This window comes from Notothenia rossii, assembly GCF_949606895.1.
Source record: "Notothenia rossii genome assembly, chromosome: 2".
Classification (NCBI taxonomy): Eukaryota; Metazoa; Chordata; class Actinopteri; order Perciformes; family Nototheniidae; genus Notothenia; species Notothenia rossii.
The window spans coordinates 10145454-10168387 of NC_136904.1; the positions used below are offsets into that span (position 1 = coordinate 10145454).

Sequence of the window (22934 nt, forward strand, 5' to 3'; positions counted from 1 at the left end):
GGCTGCTATTACCCTTTGATCCTGCCCGATGGATGTACTACTTCAGGTTCGGTTGAAATATAAAAATATGTGATCCTTTTACACGGCCAATGCTTGAGTTATTGTGTTTTCAGGTTGTCGGTACACACGTCTCTCTGTTAGAGTTGCATGATATTCTTCCATACCTTTTCAGCCCGAAATTTTATTCAAAAAAATGGTCCCTTGATGGAGATCAGTGGCATAGCAGAAACTCTTAGTTATACACCAGAATGACATCATCTTACTATTGGATGGCTTCTCAGTGCACGACATAAATGCTTGGTCTTCAGGGATGCAATAGTGTCATCATAGTCCAATGTCTGTCATCTTTCTTTGGAATAAAAGTAACAATAAACAGTTAAGTATACTCGTCAGCACGGTATGGGCGCCCTGCTGTGCCATGTGGATAACAGCCATTCTCCCGTGCAACTCTTCAAAGCCAGTGTGACAATTGCTTTGAGTGGTTATAACAATAAAAGGGAAACGACAAGAGTCCAAATTCTTGGTGAGTGATGGATTGGAAGCATTCTCTTTTAAAAAATGGTCACTTCTGCTGTAACCACGTCGTTTATTTCAAACTTCAGAAACGTTTCTGTTTTATTTGATTGAGAAACACTTGCATTGCCTTATCACGTTCACTTAAATGGCTTTTATATAGGCCGGATCGTAATTCTGATGCAATTGCATCGTTGACTTTGGGTATGATATAAACATTTATTTGAAACATGTCATGGACAAATTAATAAAATAATGATATGAACATGCTCAACTTGTGAAAAGCACTGTAAAGTGTGATGATGACTTGAGTTCCAATGCTTTGGTAATAGATACATTTTTTTGAAGCTAATGGGGATCATAATAACGAAGACAGACGGGTTGTTGACATTTGCGTTAAGACTTCATTCATTCACCGATTATTCCAGTGGGAGACTCTTGCACACAATTTGGCATTTAAAGGAGAAAGATAAAGTTGCAATGATCAGTTGATTATTCTATTAAATAGGGCAAATATTCTCTGTTTCTGCCTTCTTAAAAATAGGGATTCGATGCATTTGTCACACATGAGTATCTTTGGAATATAACCAGTTGGTCAGACAAAAGCTGACATTTGAAGATGTCACTTTTGACAGTGGGAAAATTAAACAGTTTTCTAAATTTGATGGCAATTTATAGTGAAAAGTAACTAGTTGCAGTGCTAATAGTCAATATTAGAGCCGTTTATATAGGCTTTGATTGTCTTAATCGTTTAACATGGTCCTGCTGTTCCTCTTACTTAAAAAAAGGAATCAATTTGAACGGTGGCAGTCAAAGAAAGTACCAAGATGAAAAACAGACTGAAATCGAGACTTCAGGCCAAAGAGTAAGGATCTACATCTGTCGTGTGATAAGTTACACATTTAAAGGGGACATAAATCCACACATAAACTGGATAACCTTCAATTAAAACATTCGTGACCACGATTTACAGAAATTAGGTATACATGAAAAAGAGGAATTTCTCTAGGAGCGCCAGCAGAGCTCATTGATGGCCCGAGTTGCTGGTAAACACACCAAGGATTTACAGTTTTTTTTTATGTGCCGCGAAAGAAGGGGGTTTGTTTGGAGAGAAAATGTATTTGCATTTGTTTACTGCAGCTGGTGTGTGCTTAACAGCTTCTGTAATTAATTTTGACCCAGCAAAAACTCTTCTGCTGGAGTAGCTGAGTGTGTATTGTGCCGAGCTTCAGTTGATATAGAGAACACACTTGCTTGCTGCATACACTTACGGGCACAGCACATCACACACTGCACTCAGGAAGTGGAGAAGCCTATTATGAGAATGGGGGAAATATGCTTAAAATTCTAAATGGACTATGTGAGTGAAAAAAACCCAATAAGAAATGAGTAAAAATAGAGAGACGCAGGGATGGGGGGAGGTTGAGAGTGAAGAAGCATGTGGAAATTTCACACTCTCCCCAATTTGTGATTGAAAAATTGCAATAGTAATACAAACCTCCCCCGGGCAGAACACGAGTCTGACAAGGTTAATTTTGAGAAAATGAACCCTTTACTCACACTGAGCGCAGCAGAGCCTGTGTGAAGTCATCCATGTCCTTCTAACCTCTTTTATAGTCACCGCCAATTGAACTACCTCCCCATGAAGACTGCCAACAACATCCACACTATCATGCATTCTAAGGGACGGTTATGTTTGTAAATGTGACCTTGTGTATTTGTATAACATCTCAATGCCTTCATGTGTTCATTGCTCAGTTTAAGCCACGCTCTGGCATCGGGAGTGTTTTTGTGTTTTTCTGGGATATTGATAGATTTTGCAGCAAAGCTTAGCTGCAGGGAGACTCTAAGGAACAGCTGGTATTAATGAATAGTTGAATGATGGAAAAGAACAGCTTCAGACCTCGAATGAACTGTGTGCTTTCCTGGCAAGCATACGTGTCTACCAACCCGCCCTTCTTTCTCTCATCCTCCCCCTCTTCCTCCACCTGTCTTGATGCTTTCCACTGCCTCACATTTCCAGCCTATTCTGACCACTTTGTTCTACTCAAAAAAAGAACAATGTACTTGGAGTTTGGGGGGGGGGGATCAAGAGTCCATATCCAATCATTTTTTTACTCATCCTTTTCTGAATGTGGAGCTTTAGCAGTGTATCCCATCTACTGGAGCTGGGTGATTACTGCAGTGTGTTGTCTGATGGCCGGGTTTCAGGGCCTGTCACTGTGAACACCCCCTCCAGCACCACCCCCACTCCGTCTGCTTGCTCTCTCAATGAGGATGGCGCCATTTCCCCGGCATCTCTCTGCTGGCACAGCATTTACAGTGAACAGTGTGCGGATGGAGATATATAGAGCGAGGAAAGGAAGGAGACAGAGAGATGAGGCAGGGAGATAGAGAGAGGGAGCTGGGGGGACAGGGTTAGGAGGGGTGAGAAGTGGGTGACAGAAAGTAAGATGGAGACGAAAACGTTTGCTGAGCTCGGAGTTGTGGCACTACGGCCTGACAGGCGGGAGATGGACTCGCTGAAGGGGAGGGAGATCACCCCACATGGTGTGGAAGGCTTTTTGCTGAATTTTACTATCTATCTGGCATTCTGTGGCTTTTCTCTTGGCAACACAGTGGCTCAGCGGTTAGCACTGTTGCTTCACAGAAAGAGGATCCCAGATTTCCTTCCCAGTCCCCGTCCTGTCTGTGTGGCTTTGGCTCGCTTCCTCTGTGTTAGTGTGGCTTCCTTTTCATCCCTTGGTTTCCTTACACATTCAAATGTCATGTCGTTTTCACTCCTTATAGTATGTGTTTCTGTATTTTATTACCGAGGACGAAAACTGTTGGCATTTTGAGATTTTGCTAAATAATTTCTAGTGGACCCATGAAATAAAGACTGATAATAGACCCTCTCTTAGGTCAGCAGGAGCTTGTCAATGGCATATATTAGGTGTTGAATAAAACCCATGAATGAAACTTAACCAGGGTGTCCGCGGGGTCTTAAAAAGTATTAAAAGTTGATCAATCAATTTAGCGAATATTAAGGCTATTCAAAAGTATTAAACAGCATTTTCCAAGGTATTACATTTTGTAGCTTGTTTTCAATAAGTATATCAATGGTCCAAAGAGGTTGTATTCTACAGTCTGCCTGAATGTAATCATTGCGTAGGTGTGTAGTGTGATTCTGTGTAGTTTATTTATGGCATCCCGTTGGATTTGACGTCATCTTAACAGGACATCTCACGCTCACTGCTTGAAAGCGCACGAAGGTCCGTTTACGCCGGTTGTTAAACAACATCGTTATGGAGAAATGCAAGTCTGCGTCCAAATGGTTGGAAGATAAGGAGGAAGGACAATCAATACTGTATATAGTAACTGTGAGGTAAAGTGTGTCGCCAATGTAACCGGTTAAAACTCAAAGTAGCGATGAGGTCTTAAAATGTACGGACAGGGTCTTAAAAGGTTTTACATTTGACTTCAGGATTCCTGCATATACCCTGTTAATGTATAATAGGAATCAGTGCTATGTGTATCCACAAATGTTAAATGGTGTTGGTTTGCCTTATAACTGGATGGAATTGGTATCAAATTTTTTCGTAAATGTTTTTTTTTTAATCCAACCCTGATGGACTCTTTTCTGCCACATTTAATTAAAAAAACGATATCGAAACGCAGAGATGGGGGGAGGTAGAGAGTGAACAAGCTTGTTGAAATTTCACACCATCCCCTATTTGTGATTGAAAAATTCCAATAGTAATACAAATCTCTCGTGAGTCTAGGTTTCCCATCTCAACTTCATCAAAGGCCAATGGGCAGGAAAAAGACATGATGGCTTGTTCCATGTTCCCTTGTGCAGGAATAAACATGGAACCTGGTCACTGAGCATCTCTCTGTGCTTTTCCATTCATGTCTTATAGACCACATTCTAACATGTCCCCAGATCCTTTCCGTTTCCTCCAGAGTCTTTTCTAAGGTGACTTATTCTTCTCCTGCTACAGCACTGTTTTTTATAGGGTACATTTCCCCACGGAGACTGTTTGTTACTGTATGAGTGGGAAGCATGTGAATGCTAAACCAACCTTCGCTGGGCAAATCAAGGTTAAAAAACATCTTTAATTGCTATATAAACATTGACCTTTGCTGTGGAGATGGAATCTAAAACCGATGGTACTGAGAGCATTCAGCAAACCACTTAGCTGGGTTTTCTTCATTATGTGTCTGCCAGTTGGGTTTCTTTCCCCCTTGTTCCTGACTGTTATTATGTTTTCAGACATTTAGCTTGATCCTGACATCACTTTGCCATTTAATGGCTACCTGCCACGCTTGCTCCAGCCATGAAGCGCTCATTCCTCTATTGTTGGTAAGATGTCCCTCAATGGGTGTTTTCTCTGAATACCGTCATGTTCATTATTTTTCTCTGTGTGGCATGTTCAAACATTTGATTAAAAGCATTGCTGTGCTAGCATTGCCAAGGGGCCAAACAGAAAGATGCAGAGATCTACTAGTTGAAATGTTCTCTCATTAGAGTAACTGTTGGGGGGAAATTGCAGTAATTGCAATTATTCGTGAAATATTGTACAAGCATGTTTGCACCTTTCTCTAAAAGGAACTTCTTTCAAAATCTCTGTAAGTCAACTTCTGGGTAATATATTCCCCCATATGTTTGTTTTGCTTCCAGCTTCTATAACAACCCATGCTGCTCCTTTTTCTCTCCTGAACAAGGTCTAATTTAAATGCAATTAACAGAGGCTTTCGGGGAAGCAGAAAACAGCAGTATGAATGAATCTGTTGTCAGAGGAGCAGCAAGCAGGCGACTTTCCCGACAGAGCGCTGTATTAATTAGTGTCCAGTTCACGAACAGGCCTTCTTCCTCTTGCTGAATGCATGCTCTGTCTTATCAGGAGCCCAGCCAGGGAAAACTCCCGAATAGGCAGATGAAGTAATGCAGGCAATCTAAAATAAATGCAGGTAGGCAGCAATGGCACTATTGTAAGCACATCAATTCCTATCAGGATTATTAACTCGGGCCACTTGCCGCTGCCAGTGCTCTGAAGTTTGAATGTTCTCTTCTGGGCCTTCACTATAGGACATTTTATCCTCGTATTATGGCCCAGCCAATGTTATTTGTCATGCTCCCAGTCTTAGTGTTAGCGCTTCTGAGGGATTGTTAGGCTTGGATTGAGTTGTGGCCACTTTCTGGTCTGTGTGCCACTCTTTTAGAACGGTACAATCAGAACGATCAAATGAGCCCCGTTCTTTTGTGCTGGGATCTATTTTCCCTTTCTGCCTTTCTAGTCCCCTCTCTCTCTGCCATCTTGACTTCTTAGCATTAAAGGTTTTTTGGTGTCAAAACGCTTCTCATTGCCACACTCAAGTGCTATAGTATATCTTGCTGGATGATGAGCTTCTGAAAGGTCATCAGAATGTGTGTGTGTGTAGATATATGGACATGTTTTGTATGTCTATCAAATGCACACACATGGGGTTTATTCTTCTTTCCCGATGTCAACATGCCTCCGAACAAAGACAGGTTGCCATCTTTGTTCCAGGACCATCAGATCATGGCGGTGTGATCTTCCCCTGCTGTCCTCTCACAAACAGCACTCTGACATCTTTATGCTCGTCCCCCGCCCGCTGGAAACCCGCCTCTCTCTGTTCTCACTCGCTTTTCCTTTTCAGGACAGTGTATTTATGATGGCAGTAAACGCACAAAAGCCCTCTTTTGTTACTGATCGGGTTCATTTTGATTTGGACTCACAGCTAGGACTATCATTGGGACCGGTAGGGCCCTGCAGTGTACATTTCACACAGCTCCAGCTAAATCCTGTAAGAGGGATTGGTTTCGGGAGGTCTGGCATCAGTCTTGGCTTCACGATATGAAATCATATTAGTTTCAGCTTTTCAGAGTCACTGGGAGAATAGCCACCAACAAACGGCTGGGCACACCTTCAAAGTTTGCTTATTTAGTTATTCAGCCTGTTTATTTGATGTTTAAACCCCGGACCTGATAACACCGTGAATTATTGTCCTGCAAAGGATGTTTGCAACCTCAGTAAATTGCTTTGTTCTGTGCATGCAAACAGTCCGAATTAGTGTCTGGCTACACAAAGAGCATTGTCTAGTGATATAATGTGTTTTCAATTAGGAGGCGTTGAGAGATTTAGCTTATTCTCAGGATAGGTAGCTCTTTTCTTCGATAGCACTCGAGACCAGTAATTGATTACCAAGTGTGAAATGGAAGTTAAGAACGGACTGAGTGTGGCTGTGTCCCAGAGGAGGGGAGTTTCAAGCAGGCGTATAGTGCTCGAGTCACTCTCCCCCCCACCCCCCTCCCCCATCTCCCCGGTGCTGACAGCTTGACTTGAAATACGTAAGCACCCACTGACTCACTGTGCGATAAGAAACACTCTTATTATAGAGCCCTTATTTCAACCCCAGTGTCAAATATCACGGTAATGACTGTGATTAAGCCATGCTGCGGCCGTGCACCTTATGATACCAGCTCCAATGGACAGCGGTTGAATATGACTCACATCCCCTTCAGGTTGCATTAACATCTTCCCGCTGTCTCGGACTCTGTATCAACTCCTTCCTCCCAAGAGCCTGACAACTTGCAGCTCATTACAGACTGTCCACGAGGAAACAAACTCGCTCCTCTTACCTTATTAATATTGTCAACCGTGTTTAATTCCATCACATGCGCTCTCAGTGTGTGTTGCCGCTGTAAGTGCAACTCTCTGTCAACAGCCGAGACAGCTCGGTGACCCACACCGCAAGAGTCTGTCATATCTATAATGTATCCGTCTCCACGCTTTCACCCACTTACTCTAGCAGATGAAGAGTGATGCCGTTTGTAATGTCGGGGTCGTTTTCCTGATGTGGTTGTTAGAGGGGTTAAGCAATCCAGGGTTACACTGCTAAGAGTTTCTCTGATTACGATGGCTGTGTTGTCGAACCAAGACATTTAGTTCAACCAAGCTGAAGTTTGAAAGGAACGAATTGAAGAGGTTTGCAGACACTTTACATGTGGTTTAAAGTCATAATTTTCAACATCAAAAAAGCTAATTTCCCCAAAAGTCAAAGAAATACTGATGCATTACACATCTTTGCACAATGTAAAATGCACTTGATGTCTAATTGTCATTGACACATCTAAGTTTGCACCCCACAAATCAAAGGTGTTGTTACAAGTTGTGTATACACCTGTTAAACGACACACACAGGCATACAGATAGACTGATGTCCTTGGATTTCCATAACGTCTCGGTAATGCCACGTGACATAAAGTGATGACATTGCGTGCGCCATGATGTAACTGGTTATAGTTTTGAAATATGTGCTGCTTCAGCAGAGTGATGACTTACACCCAGAGATGAAAGTGTCTGTGCGTCCTGTTTTGTATTGTGTAAGACGAGAAGAATTAGTGCCGGTAGTCTTAAGCAGGAAAAAGAAGCTGTCAAGGTTACAGAGAAAAATAGGATTCAAGTTGTAATCCTGTACATTGTAAATCTGCCATTGATATACAAGAATGTCTTAAATAATGTGTCTCCCGGTATTTTCGTGTTATTTATCATACATTTTAAAGCAAGACAGATTCAAAGATGGCAGTAGTGTATATCATAATGGTGTCAAAATATGATAAAGAGAAAAGGGAGAACACTCCTTTTTATCTGAGCTTCAAGGTCTACTTGTCATTCCAGCGCAGTGGGGGCTATAGAGGTCTATTGTGAATCTAAAAAAAGCAAAGTGAGGAGATAATTGCTGGGTGTTTTACTGATCACCCGTTCTGGTGTTTGTAAGCTTGGGGAGTTGGACACATTAGCCATCACATGTAGTAGATGTGACTGACTTATTGGCTTCTGTGTGTGAAGTAGATTGGACAGTGAAAGTGTAAAGCACATTATAATCAGTTGAATATTAGTTTACCTGTATTAATATAATCAAATCCCGCACCTACGCTGGGACCAGTTTAAAGCGGCTGCCAATCATCCTGTTTGGAAACTTGTGGCTGTGGTTTCGCAATTGTTCTGTTGGAAGAAAATTGTCTTGAAAAGATGGCCTTTGTGATCGTCATTTTAGTTTTTATTTACCAAGAAATTGCTTTCATAGCATGCTGGTTATAGTGGTGGCCTCAATCTCACACACACACACACACACACACACACACACACACACACACACACACACACACACACACACACACACACACACACACACACACACACACACACACACACACACACACACACACACACACACACACACACACACACACACACACACACACACACACACACACACACACACACACACACACACACACTCACACTCGTCCTGCCTGTCACTCCGCAGCTCCACAGGAGAGATTTAGGGGCTAATGCCTCGCTCAAGGACAGCTAAACAGTAGCCTGCAGCCTTTTCAATTATTTCTGCCTTGTTAACATGCAAACATTCAGAAACAAATCTTTATTTACCCTCTTTTACATCCTTTCTTGTTACTTAGTTTGCCTTTTTCTGTATTTATCTAGAAGCCTATCAAATGTATTCTTTTTATTTTTTATCAACTTAAGATGCTTAAAAGTTGATCTATGTCAAGTTAATCTTTTGCTTGGTCTTCCCTTAGACTTTATTTACACAATGCTCACTCTAAGCCACATGTGTCAAACTCAAGGCCCGGGGGCCAAATCAGGCACTTGGTGGATTTAATTTCGGCCCGCAGGATAATTTCTTATTACTATTAGATCTGGCCCGCCGGTATATTGCACGCACCTTCACTCAATCCTGAGGGTTTCCTCAGATCAGAGCCTGAGCCCAAACATTGATGAACTTGCACCTAAGATGAGATGCCAAGTATCTGGCTTGAACTAGCATCACAGAGCAGCACACTGAGTTTACATGGATGTTTCCTGCTGCACTTTCTTTCTTGAGACAACAGGGCATGTTTGGTTTTCTCTTTGAGGGAAATAGTTTTGTTTAAGCTGTTGTTGACCTGTGGAAAAATGTACTCATAAGAAATTACTCTGGAGAAGCTGCAGATAGAGCCATAAGAAATGAATGCAACTGATTATTGAATGTTTAATGTTGTTTTTATAGGCAATCATTTAAGCTTTGTTAGTTCCAGGTTTAATATGTGCAATAAGTTCATTTCAATACGTTTTGCAATAAACATTGAACCAGTCTGGCCCTCCACTATCAATGTTTTAATGGTGGCCCACTGTGTATTTGAGTTTGACACCCCTGCTCTAAGCCCTCGGTGTAGATATTTTATGGCATGGTCATATAAGAGAATAAAGGTCCTTATTTCTGCATTAGCTAGCCTTGTTTTTGTCATAATGTATTAGTTTCTTGGAAACTGCTACCCTTGTGGGACATTGGTTTGAACATATTGTTCCTAACTCTTTTCTTAGCCTGCGGCTGAGCATTTTCTCAGGCTAAATGACTTAGCTACACACAAGTTGTGGGACTGTGATTAGCTATATTCCACAGAGGGAGAGATTTACAGAGTCATTTTTTCAGTCTGTCCAAGATATCATATTTTAAAAGTGCTGGAAGTCCTGGAAGGAGACAAAGTATATTTAAGCAATAAGCCATGAGAAGCTGCTCTTGACAGTGATTTTGGAGCAGCTTAGAGGCATTGTTCGGGACTCATCTAAAAAAACTGTCAAAGCACGGCTCCAAGTAGCTTTCTGCTTTGTTAAATGACTGCAATAAAAAAAGAATGCAAATGTTACATTTTAATGTAATTTCTGCAATAAATAATAATACTTCTCCTTGTGTGAGTGGAGATTTTGGTTTGCTAGGTACATTAGAAGAACTTCAAACACAATCAATCAAAAGTGAGATAGGCAACTGTTATGATTTAATCTCGATAAATGACTAGATTTTTTAAGAGGTATTATATTTATTGATCCTCTTGAGCTAGTAAGTGACATTGAAAATATGTTTCAGCTTTTAAAAGCCTTGTATCTAGGAAACGTTTATTTTGGATACTTTGATTTCACAATTGATCTCAGTACTTTCTTCTAGTATCAGTCATTCATGTAAGCTTGCAATAAAGGGTAATGCAGAAATGTCCATCCAGCTATAAGATAAGGGTAATAATTAGACCGCACTAGTAACTTAGATACGATAAAAGTATTGTACATTGCTATTGTACGCTATAAACATAGTGTTTTCATTGTGGTTAAAAAACTGTAAGCAATGCATACTTGATATTTCCACCCAACAACATGCACAACACTTTAAAAAACAAATGCTAATCTTGACTGTGTCACCGAACAGAGGAGGGATTATAGGGAAAGCCTTTTGCCTGTAACGTTCTGTCCAGAGAAATGTCCTCAAATAAGACTCCGGTTGTGGTAGAAAAGTATTTTCTTAGAAGTTTCCTAACGTGGTGAAATTATCCAGAAGTACCAAAGTGGCAGCCATGTTTAGGGCGGTGAATTCTCTGGACTAGGGGTTCCCAACCTTTATTCCCAAGGGCCCCCCCAAATGACTCCTGTTGGAAGTCATTTGGTAATTAACAGCGGTAATTAAAGTTTGAAAGACTCAAAAATGCTACAACTGCTGCCACAAACTAGATGAATGTGAAGTATTTTGTTAAAGGAGGATGAAAGCGTAATGAAGGAGCACTATTGGAGTGACTTTGATGTTTATTGGACTCAAGATTCATTCATTTGGATTCCCTCTGAATGAAGAAATTAAAGGACGGCGCGGAAGTGGAAACAATTCACAAAGGGATTAAACTGTTTAAAACACATGCTCAAAGTAAGCCGGATTTTGCCGATGTGTTTATGTGGATTCAAAAGTCGTAAATAATCTACAAAATGGAGGAGACCGATCTGATCGGAGAAACTGTGACAAATAATCCAACTGAAACCGGCATGGACAATGACTATGTTTTAAAAATGTGCTTATCCAGAAAAGCCTGGTTCGGACACTTTACGGGCAGAAGAAACATTTCTATTAAAGAAAGAATTATACATTGCTGTCTTTGTTTGCCTGTAAAAGCTACTAACTTGAATTTTTATTCAAATGAATGAATCAATTATTTTTTATATTTTATTGTAATTTAGGGACAAGGCCTTTAGTGACAATCATGTATTGCGTTACAATTATATGTATAAAAAAAAAAGGTACAAAAAAAAAAGTCTAAATATGATATTTGGCATTAAATCATCTGAGGCCTGGCGCCCCCCCCCCCCCCCTGCTCTCTAGACGATATAAGAGTTGCTTAAATACTTCCCTTATTATGTTCTCTAGCATGGGATGCACTGGACCATCCTTTACGGAAAGAAAGGATCAAATGTCGTCCATTTGAAGTGACGCACCATTCTGAAGTTCAACGATAAACATCCCATCGTGACCAACAAACGCGTATCATGTAAGCTATGGTGCTTATTAAGCATTTGCCTTCTTAAGCCATATCTTGCCAACGGTGATCTCTGAATGCAGTCGGATTCTCTGAGCACTGCCTCCTAAATCCTGATGACCTTTCCTTAACGTCTTACCTATATCCCATTGTTTTTCACTGAAGTCAAGGACAATAGGTTAGGAAAAGGCAAAGGACCTGATATTCTTTTTCTATTGGACCACAGCACGAGTATCCCTTCTAGCACCAACAGTGTTCAGGATGTTTATCTAAAGCTATACCTGACCTCTGACCTCCGTAAAGGCAACAAGTATTTCTATTAATTTGCATTTTAAGTGAAGTTAAGTTCATTGCAATAACATGAGTAGGTTTGATTTTGAGATGAATGACTAACAGGAATTAGCTGACCTGCTCCTAAGTCTGAGCGAGGCCTATAGCTGGAGTGCTTTGAGAGTATTCATCTGTCTCTCTAGTAACCACCAAAGACTCCAGTAGAAGAAAATGAGAAATGCTGTTTTATAATGAGAGCCCTAGGCAAAGACATACAGAGACATGTCTTTTAAAAAAATCTGTCATTATATATTCTCCTGGTAATACTGCAGAAGGAGAAGCATACTAAGAACTTGCGCTCTTTGAAGAAGTCCAGGCAGCTCTTTAATGTTTGGGATAGTACTCGAGTTTCCCTGTGATATAGGAATATTAATCTTATATCCTGTCATCTGGTGCAATCATGTAAGCAGAAATGGTCCCTTTCCACATGAAACAGCCTGGATACAGACATAATCAACCATGGCTGTAAACAAGGTGGACGTGTATAATGGGACCACACTAGATACAAGGAAGAAAGGGAAAACTATTACAAAGGCTGGTGCAACTTCTGGGTGTTTCCTAGACTTAAGTAACCCCTTAAATGGATGGTTCAATAAGTGTCATGTTAAGGTTTATACTCTGGTTGATATTTCTCACCCACTTTGCGGTGTACTGATGTAACACAGGAGTTGTTGCAGCAATAGGTGTGCACTTCACAAACTGAGTGCAAAGAGTTTCAAGCTGCAGTCTGTTCTTGGTGCAATGAGCCGTTGGATTGAGCACAAAGGAATTGTGTAAGCATGGCTTTCTGGTAGCATAGGGTCTTAATATTATTTTCTGTTTGTCTTTATGTGTCATTGAAGCAATCTATGTGTAATGGACCCTTTTAATGCTTTTTATCTGTGCGCTTGATCACTTACTGTCTATGGTCATTTCGCACAAGCAGCGGGTGAACATGCACTCGTAAAATAACGGCTCAGGATCACAGTTAAAGCTGCAATAATTAGTTTTTTGATATCGGCAATGGATTCAATTATTGATCGTAATGTGTTAGAATACAGTATGCGGTTAACATCAGCTCTGCATAGCAATTTAGATTCTTTTAGCGCTTTGTTTTGCTTTTGTTAGCCAAAGTTTCATGTTTTGTTGAGTCTTACAGCTCTCATATGTGCACTGTTTTAGTGAAAAAAATCAAAGAATATAGGCTACTTTTCTAGCCCTTAATGGCAGACGTATATGGGTAGCCAAGTAGCTATAATAGTGAGCATTAGGAGCAAGATATTTCTTAACATACAAATATTGGACGGCTGGGTGGCCATGAACACAACTGCAAATGTGTGCTGATTTTATTTTATATCTGCTGCATGCGTAAATTTGTATTGTATGTATTCATTTGCATCATGTTTGCCATTAAGGCTTGTGTGATAATGATATGTCAATGTTGTGTGTAGAGCTTATTGCAATGCCCCATGTGTATAAACCACATCAACACTGATTTAGGAGGAACTAGATGTTCAGGTTACAAATGAAGTTTGGGTTTGTTTAGCAGGATCAATGCATACGCTTTGATTTAAAAGGCTCTTTAATCCTTGCATAGTTTTGTGTCCTTGTCACTCTGCTCTCAGTCCTCTACTTGGCTTTATCAACATAGCCACTAGTCTGTTTTGGTACTGATAGCTGTCAGGAGTGATTCTCTCCGACACATCCTCAGCATCTCAGCGGCAGCTCTCGCTTTAAAGCTAATTAAAAATGTAGACGCAACACAATGTTGTAAACTGAGTATTGCACCCAAGTTCTGCATGCACTGCAAAGATGGTCGAGTGAAGAAATGGAGCAACCAGAATAAAAAAAGAGGAGAAAATCAATAGCCCACTCTGCCTCCAACATCTTAATGCCACTCTCAGTGGAGGGGGATGTGTGGATGTGTGGATGTGATGGAGTCTCTGTCAGTTACGAGACATCAGAGGAGTTTTTAATTGAGGCCTCAGTGGGGCTGGGAGGGACGCGGGAGATGTTGAAAGAGAGTGAGCCCGGCCGGTGTCAGACGAGGTGGGCAGACCGGTTGTGAGACAATATTGTCGCCCTCTTTTATCCCTCTCCAAGAAAAGGGTTGGGCAGCGTGACATGACATTTATAACATAGCATATCTTTGATGGTGGTGGTATATATTATTTTATTACAATCTCAATGAAACGAGATTCAAATTCAGGACAGACTCTTGATAGTAACAATTTATTAACTGAAGTTAAAATTATAATCATGAACTATTAATAATGTTTATAGCGATTTTGGAGGAGTTTCATACCTGGTGGAAATTAAGAGCTTATCACACTGCACAGCTGTGTGTGTGTGTGTGTGTGTGTGTGTGTGTGTGTGTGTGTGTGTGTGTGTGTGTGTGTGTGTGTGTGTGTGTGTGTGTGTGTGTGTGTGTGTGTGTGTGTGTGTGTGTGTGTGTGTGTGTGTGTGTGTGTGTGTGTGTGTGTGTGTGTGTGTGTGTGTGTGTGTGTGTGTGTGTGTGTGTGTGTGTGTGTGTGTGTGTTTCACTTTTTCACACACACAGTTCATATTAGGTTTGGGTGAAATAGTTTGCTTGCGTCTGTTTCATGCACCATGGACATGTCCTTCCACGTCAAACTTGTCTCATCATTAGGACAGGGACTCTACAATGCTTTGTTTTTTTGTTCAAACCAGTGCCAGTGCTACTTGTGTCAGCAGCCCATTTTCAAACCTTCCTCATGCTTACTTGCTGACATGTTTCCTCATGACTTGCTCCTGCCTCTTCTGAGCTGTCTGATTCAATGTCTTCACCCACCCTTTTCCTCGCATGCAAATGTGTGATTGTTTTAGTGTAAAAGGGAAGTGATATGCTCACTGGTTAATATGCAGAAAGCCTATGCTTGTGATGCAATTCAACGTGACATTTAAAATCCATTCTGTACCAGAACAAATAGAATAGCCAAATCCACATCACAGCACGTATCTCCACCAGTGTGAATTTAATTCTGGTTATACTGCCAGCCTCTACCCCAGGCCATATATTCCAGCACAGAGCTATTACACATTCTTGCACCTCTCTGCCTGTAACGTAGCCTCCGCCTTGCTAACACGACAACCATGCAGTTGGCTCTGAGCTGTATATCCCGGTAATTAGCCAGTCTACTGGGTATGGGATTACCTTCGACTGTAAAGATGAGAAAGCTCTCTCTAACCTTGCCTCTGGCATATCTGAGTAAGACTTGAAATCATCCCTTTGAATATACCTGGGACTTCGCTGTGCTTCCCCTTCAAATCAGTGACTGTCATATGTTGCCCTCGGTGTATACTGGAGTATAAAAAAAGCTTCCTGACAGTTATTGAGTTTACCTGAACGAGGTGTATTTAAGGCACTATGACATTGTATCACATTAATCATTGATGTCGGTCACCTTATCTCTGTATGTGCAAGTGTCTTTTAAATATTAGGTATTTACGTGTGTACAAAAATGCACACACATATTGAACTGTTGGTTCGAATCACTTTGCATGAATCTCGCAAAAAATAACGACCAACAATCACTTCATTACTGTATGCGCGAGAAGAAAGAGTCTAGCAATAGTCTTTATTCATCTTTAAAAAACAGATAAAAGAAAATATAGGACTGTAGATATGGAAGCCATATAGGGCTCCTCAATTAATCGTATTTGAATCGCGATTACGATTATGGCTTGCGACGATTACGAAAACAACGTAATCGAAATAAAACGATTATTTTTTTACTATTATTATTATTCCTTTTTTTTTTTATATAATTCTTTTTGAGGTTTTTCAGTTGAATTATACTTAAAGTTCAGGGTAATCAACATAAACAAAAAAAACATACTATTCACATTTTTTTTCTCCAATACATGGATGTTTTCAAAGTCAATGAATAATCGCATTTAATAATCGCAATTACAATTATTGACCCAAATAATCGAGATTATGATTTTTTGCCATAATCGAGCAGCCCTAATATCAGCTCTACTTTCTTTTGTTGGAGCGAGCCACAATGATTGGGATCCATATGGTGCATTGACCATACCTCAGTAACTTAAGCTCATTTAGTCTGCTTCTCTTAATGTAGCCTCTCTAGGGAGTGTGTGTCCACGTTGGGTGGCAGCAAATATTCACTTAAGGATAAATCTGATAAAGTCTGACCTAAAAAACCAACCCTTCATTCTGAATCCATAGCGCCTCACCATAGTGTCTTTGGACTTTGAGCCAACTTACTCCTGAAGAAAGGTCAGTGTCAGCCTGCCATGTCTGAGAGACAGCTTATAGGTGGAGAGAGGTCTAATAACACAAAACCTCATGGTGATTACAGCTCAGTCCAGCATTCACCTAGTTACCAGCTCCATGTCTGCTCGCTTTTGAACCCACAACCTGAAACATATTCACTTGCTGGTTTTATTCCACCTTGTCGGGCTGCATGGACCCCCTCCCTCTAACCTTCCCTCCCTCACTAACTCATTCACCTTACTCTCCTGTTCACCCTTCACCATGTCCCTCACCACCACCAGATGGCTTTTATAGTTCTCCTGCTGAGAAAAAAGAGGGCTGTTAGAAACTTTATTCCTATAAATGCAGAGCCATTACTCTGTTTTAATGTGCACGTCTGCACATCATACACTCGTGTATGCCACAAGCCCATGGCGTCAAGGGAAGGGCAATAATGTCAGACAAATTGTGTAAGTAAGTGGCAGCTGGGTCGTCCAGGAGACGAGCGCATCGCCTCCCTGCATGACAATAAGACAGTGAGGTAGCATCTCGCTGAAAAGCAATTTATTGAAATGCAAAAAAAGAGGAGAGAAGCCTCAGAGCAAAGATGCTGACAGGACAAAACTCTTTCACCATCCATCTCTGTTTGCCAAGTTTTCCCTCTACAAGTGAGCTTCTTATCCTCTCCCCGAGAGGAGATGTGTTTCCTAGAAACCCTGCATGAACAGCTGGTGTGCCTGTGTGGTCACAAGCTTTCCATGCTGGGGTGGAAAGGGAAGGGTTCAGAGGTTTTGATGGACACCTCTGAGGTAGATAAAAAAGGCTGGTAATTGAAACTGAAGCGTTGAGAGTCATTTGTTCAATGTAACCCTAATATTCATGCTCATGTTTTTCATTCTGACTAATCCACGTCCTCTGACACCGAGGCCATCTTCTTTCCATTAGCACGTTGTTATTGTTTCTGCCAATCTCTTTCCTGTGAGATCGGCGCTGCTACACAGACACTGAATAAAGAAGTTTAAATCACCGACGTCGGCGAGCCTGCTTTCACTCGCGGAGGTAGCATGCATCAATCACCTCGCCAGTGTTGGGTGAATGTAATTTAAGCGTGAGCTCCTGTTTTGTCTCGCTGAGTTTTATATCTCATTCACTTCTTCCCTGCCTTACTGTATTGTCTGAATGAATGTCTTTATCTCAGCCATGTGACCCATTGTTAGAGAGATATATAAGCCTATTCCCAGTCACGGGCCTGGCTTCTCCTCTCTGGTCTCCGGGGCTGTAAAGGCCCTCCAGCTGGACGGGCACTGCCACAGATCAACCCCTGGGCTAGCCCCTGGTCTGTGACACTCTTCTCTGATCAGCACTGCTCCTTCACAGGGCCCCCTTCTCCCTTCCTCTCTCTTTACAACCAGGCAGGATAAGGTCAGGTTGTTGATCTTGACAATGAAAGAAAAACCTAATTGACTTTTCCTCTCTTCCCCCTCATCCCTCCAGCTTGTCTACAATGAGCCTTGAGGCTCTTTTTAGCCTGAAGCCATCTTTCTGTCAAGGGACATTATTCTCCTTTGGTCACAGCTTAAGAGGCTAGGTTTCTTCTCAGCAGGTAAAACTGGGCTGACAGTTGAAGAGAAGGCAGCTTTGATCTCCATCGTCTCCACGTTGCAGAACCAAGATGACAGGCAAGGGAGTCTTAGGAGCACTTTATTCCACCAAAGGTGCCGGAGAGAAAACACTCAGGCTTGTAAAACTGCCTGCAAATCCTGGCTCTCACATTCACTGAAGCCCAAACAATACCAAAGCTGGCCCCTCGCTAGGCCCCTATAGTGTCTTCCAGAGAATAAGGGAGCCTCATTTCTCACCAGTGATGTGCCCTGTGTTACAGGCTCCATATGGAGGTGGTGTTTTATCATACTCTTGCCTGCCCCCATTAAATATCTATTTTTACCATAGCAGTCCGCTGTGGCCTCCTACATTATGACACACGAAAAACCTACGGCGAAGTACCACCTATAAAAAGTAGCTATTAGTGGCGGATGCGCCAGGTGTGGTCAATATAACCTGTAATGCATTTTGCTAACATGGATTGAAGGTGCATTTCTAGCTACCCGTTGTATCTTTTTATTCTATATCATTTTTTTAATAGAAGTTTGATAGAGTTCAACAACAACAAAAAGCTGCAAGGGATGGACAAAATAACACATCACATTATATGTACAACATAAAAGAACATAATACCACAGCAACACTTTATAGCCTCTAAATCTGTAATAGTGTCGACTCAATGCCTCGCAGACATAGTTTCAATAAAACCTGAACATTTTAAGTAGGCTACTATATTGGATATGCCTTATATTGATTGGGCAGGTGTTCCTGTAATTGTGTCCACCTACCAAATCTCTCAGATATGACCTCTATATGTATTATTTGGGCATGTTATAGGACTAAATTATACTTAGATTTGTGATGTCACAAAAAGATGATAGGTAAGGATAATGGAAAATGGTGGCAACACACTTTAACCACTGCATGCCTCACAGACAGTGCTACAATGCCAACGTTAACATGTGCAGTTTTACTGACACGCATCCAACATACGGAATCTAATAAAAGCCAAAGTAATAAATGCTGCACGCAGGTTAAATGTGCTGAAATGTCCAGAAATGCATCAAGTCTTCATGTGGGAGTAAATTATATGAGAACAAAATGAAAATATGTAATAAATCTAGAGTGTAATTGTATTCACAGGCTACATACTTTAGCCCCTATCTCTTTTTATGTTTACTTGTCAATTAGCATTGAGTGTTGACATCAGCAGAAGTGAAAAGAAGTAAATACAGACAGGAAACTGGGTGAGTGTGTGGCATTTAAATTGGTAATTATAATTGTCTTGTTTCATTCTCTATCGTGTCAGTTATAAACACACTTTCCACTTGTTTTGATGTGCATTCTAATTTGTGCCACACATTAGACAGTATGGAGGAAACGTGTGTGAAGGGAAGTTTCCCCTATCGGTGCAGCGCTGTAGTCGAAGGACCATATAGTAATGTGACACTGCAGCCAAAAGCACTCCATCCTCACCCCTTGCACCGGGGGAATAGGGGAAGGGGGGAAGAGAGGATAGGTAAACAGAGCCATTAGAGACAAATCTATTTCTGAAGAAAACAAAATCACATCATCAAACAAGAGAAAAAGAAAAATATGATCCTGCAGCCCTCTGGGTCCCGGCGTAGCAATGATAGCCGACTATGGCATTTGTCTTTATCAGCCTGCCTTGAGGGAGGGAGAGTGTGGTGGGAAGGTGTGAGAATGAAAAGAGAATGAGAAAGACAATGGAAACAAAGAGCATGCATGGCGTCTTCTTCCCTCGTCACAAAGAGCTAGACACATTTGTTACTGTTGTGACTTCCAAGACGTGAACGGCTTGTGTATGATTATTCCGCTTTCATACATGTTTTGTGGTTTCGCTGTGTGTAAGAAGTGGCTCTCCGATGGTCATTCTTTAAATATAACAGAGTGAAGGGCTCGGTGGACAGCGAGCCACGGTATCATCAGTCATGACCGGCCTGGGGAGGCATACACAGCTTCATCAAAATGACAAGATTGACTTTCCAGATGTTATCCTTTCTCTGTGACATTTGGTTGTTTATTCCGCTGCACAGTAGCAGCACCGGAGTGTCTTTATAGTGCCTTGTGTATTGAGAGACTCTTTAAATAGATATATATGTTCAAGCAGACTATGTTGACCTTAAAATTGAAATATATAACATGTAATAAACATGAGTATCTGTTGACGTGACAACTGCCTCTATGTTATATTGAAGGCATTTTTCAGATACTGCCATATAACCAAGAAGTAGTATTAACACGACTAATCTGCATGCACGCTAGCAGCTCTGTAGGAGGGTACTTAGAAACAGTGGTGCTTTGGGCTAAATACTAATGGCGTCAAGCTAACATGATGATGTTAAGCAGGGGTAATCTTTACTTTGGTAACCATCTTAGTTAAGCTTCATCAGCATGCTAGCATTAGAACATTAGCACTGAACATGAAGTACAGCTGAGGCTGATGGGGATGTTTTGAAGTTGACGAACCAATTAACTGGACAAATTAAAACTTTGACATGAGGATGACACTTTATGAAAGGTTAAAGGGATCACGAAAGTTATAATTTATCCAGAGGGGATATTAATGTCTGTTTTCATAGGATTTCTAGCAATCCATCCAATAGCTGTTGTGACATTTCACTCACAACAACCGTTATTAAGCTCACGTTAGGGCTAGGAAAATGTCAGATGATCATTAAAGTTATTCGGTGTCATGTTCTAGGGACCTCTAATGTCTGTACAAAATGAAATGGCAATAAATCAAATATTTATTGGGTTATTTCAGAGAGGAGAAACAGGTATATTTGCTTCTGGGCATCAGATGGACTGGATTTTAATCTGAGAATCTCCTCCAAAATCACGCCTTTATTTGCCCTCCATCTTGGCTAGGCTGCATGATAGCCTTTCTGCATAGCTGAAGCCAAGTCTTTCCAGATGCTCCGTCATTTCCTCTTTCCAATAGCAGTCATTTTTCAGTCTTTTTTTATTATTATTATCTTCCCAGAGCGGGCACTCTCTGAGGGAGGCCTGTTTGTGCTGAAGCCAGGCTCGCAGCTACAGTATTTAGCGGCTCGGCTGTTTTCTTTTCTTCTCCCTCTGTTCGGTTTGAAAACCCCAGGGAAATTTGGCTGTGTTTCGTCCTGCTGACCAGTTTGTATTCCTTCTCATCAATTTGCAGTTTGCCAACATACTGGAACTCACTTTGATGTTTAATTGTCTTCAAAGTTATTTGAGTGTAAAAAAAGATCATCAAAAAGTTACACAGAAATTTGTGGCGTGCAAGTTTTTCAATTTGCCTCTATTTGAAATGCACTGAATTCTTAGACATTAAGAAGTTATAGAATATGAAATCAAACGCATCAGAACATCTGAGTAATGTGTAGCAGAAGGCAAGGGGGTGGGATAGTTAGCGCCAACATCCTCTTAATGCTGTGCCAATGCTCTATGAGTGAAATGACAACATGGTCTTATGTGCCTGCATAGCTATCTGCCATCTGGACTCAATTGAATGAGTCAAGTGTCTTAATTGGACACTAGTAAAGCAGTTCATACTCTGCTCACATTGACTAATGGTTCAGACTAATTTCTCTAAATATCCCTCTATTTCTGAGTCAAAAGTTATACAGAGACAATATGAAGAGCCTTGCGATGATGACGTTGGAACCATATTTCACTTCCTGTTCTGCAGTATTGATAACTCTTGTTCTTTTATGGTAATCAAATCGAGTTGTATTTATATAATCCTATATCACACACTTAACATTTGTCTTAAGGGGCTTTACACCCTATGTCCTTAGACCCTTGAGGCGTACAAGTACAAATCTCGGAGTCCTGTCTCCCAGGACGGACCAATGTGCAATAGATGTTGTTTGTTTAAAAAAAAAAAGACATTGTGACCGTATGTACAGAAAAGATAGATTCAGGTGCATTTCAAAAACTGTCCACGTGCTGCCAAAAAAATCGAAATGGTCAAATAATAGTGATGGACACATGAGTGACAGTTGTGCTCCGATTTTTAACTCTGCAAGAGTGAATAACGAGGCTGTCCCCTTTCTGCCCTCCCCTCTCTCTGCCCTTTGCTTCAGGTCAGAACATGGCGTTCCCCCCGGTGGCTCTGTGGGTCACTATTGGCCTGGCCGTCTGTCTGCTGGTGCTGCTGATCGCCCTGGCTGCTGTCTGCAGCAGGAAGATCAAGGAGAGCTGCGAGGAGGCCAGGAGAGAAGGTACAGGGAGAGAAAGAGAGAGGGGGGAGGGGAGGGAGGCTCTGCACATTCAGCACCGGAGTATATTCTCACAAGTCATTGGTGATGACTTGAAAAGCCATGTTTAATCCTTAAAATGAGATAAAACCATGTTTTTTGGCTTTCATTAATGGCAATATAAAATCTCAGAACGTTGCAGCTATTTGTACAAAATAATAACATATTTCTTGATTCGTTTTTGGACAGTGATAGCCCACATACACAGTTCAAGGGCTTGCTGAATAATGGATGCTAACCTATCAAGCACTCTGGCCCCTTCAACCCTTTGCAGGGCCTCTAATAAATGCAGAATGACTCCTCTAAGCACATAGTGGGTCAGTAATTGATATCCATAATTGCGACATGTTGCCTTGATGATGTGGGAGGCACAAGAAGAGCGGTGAGAGAGATAGCAGCAGCAAGCAGTGATGAGATGTTAACTGCTCAAGGAACTTTGGGGATCCAGAGGGAGTTCTGCTTAATGTGCAGAGGCAGGATCTCGGATGGTGGGACACATATCTTCAGCAGGAAGGGACATCATTACTCGGGTCCAGTAATTAGCGGTGCAGAATGGCTGAGGATCGCCGCAAGTGCAAAGAGAAAAAGTTTTGAAATGAGATAGATTGTGCAGAGCCACCAGCTCTGCTGTAATGAGATCCGCTCATAGTGGAGG

At 41.3% G+C, this 22934-nt stretch overlaps 1 protein-coding gene across 1 annotated transcript in view; it reads left to right on the forward strand.

Annotated features, from left to right (window-relative positions):
- Positions 1–22934, forward strand: part of cd276 (CD276 molecule) — a 68368-nt gene that overhangs the window by 22084 nt on the left and 23350 nt on the right. Inside the window, exon 5 of the mRNA XM_079663846.1 lies at positions 22106–22243. Within this exon, the coding sequence (XP_079519972.1) occupies positions 22106–22243 (138 nt within the window). The remainder of the gene's footprint in view (positions 1–22105; positions 22244–22934) is intronic.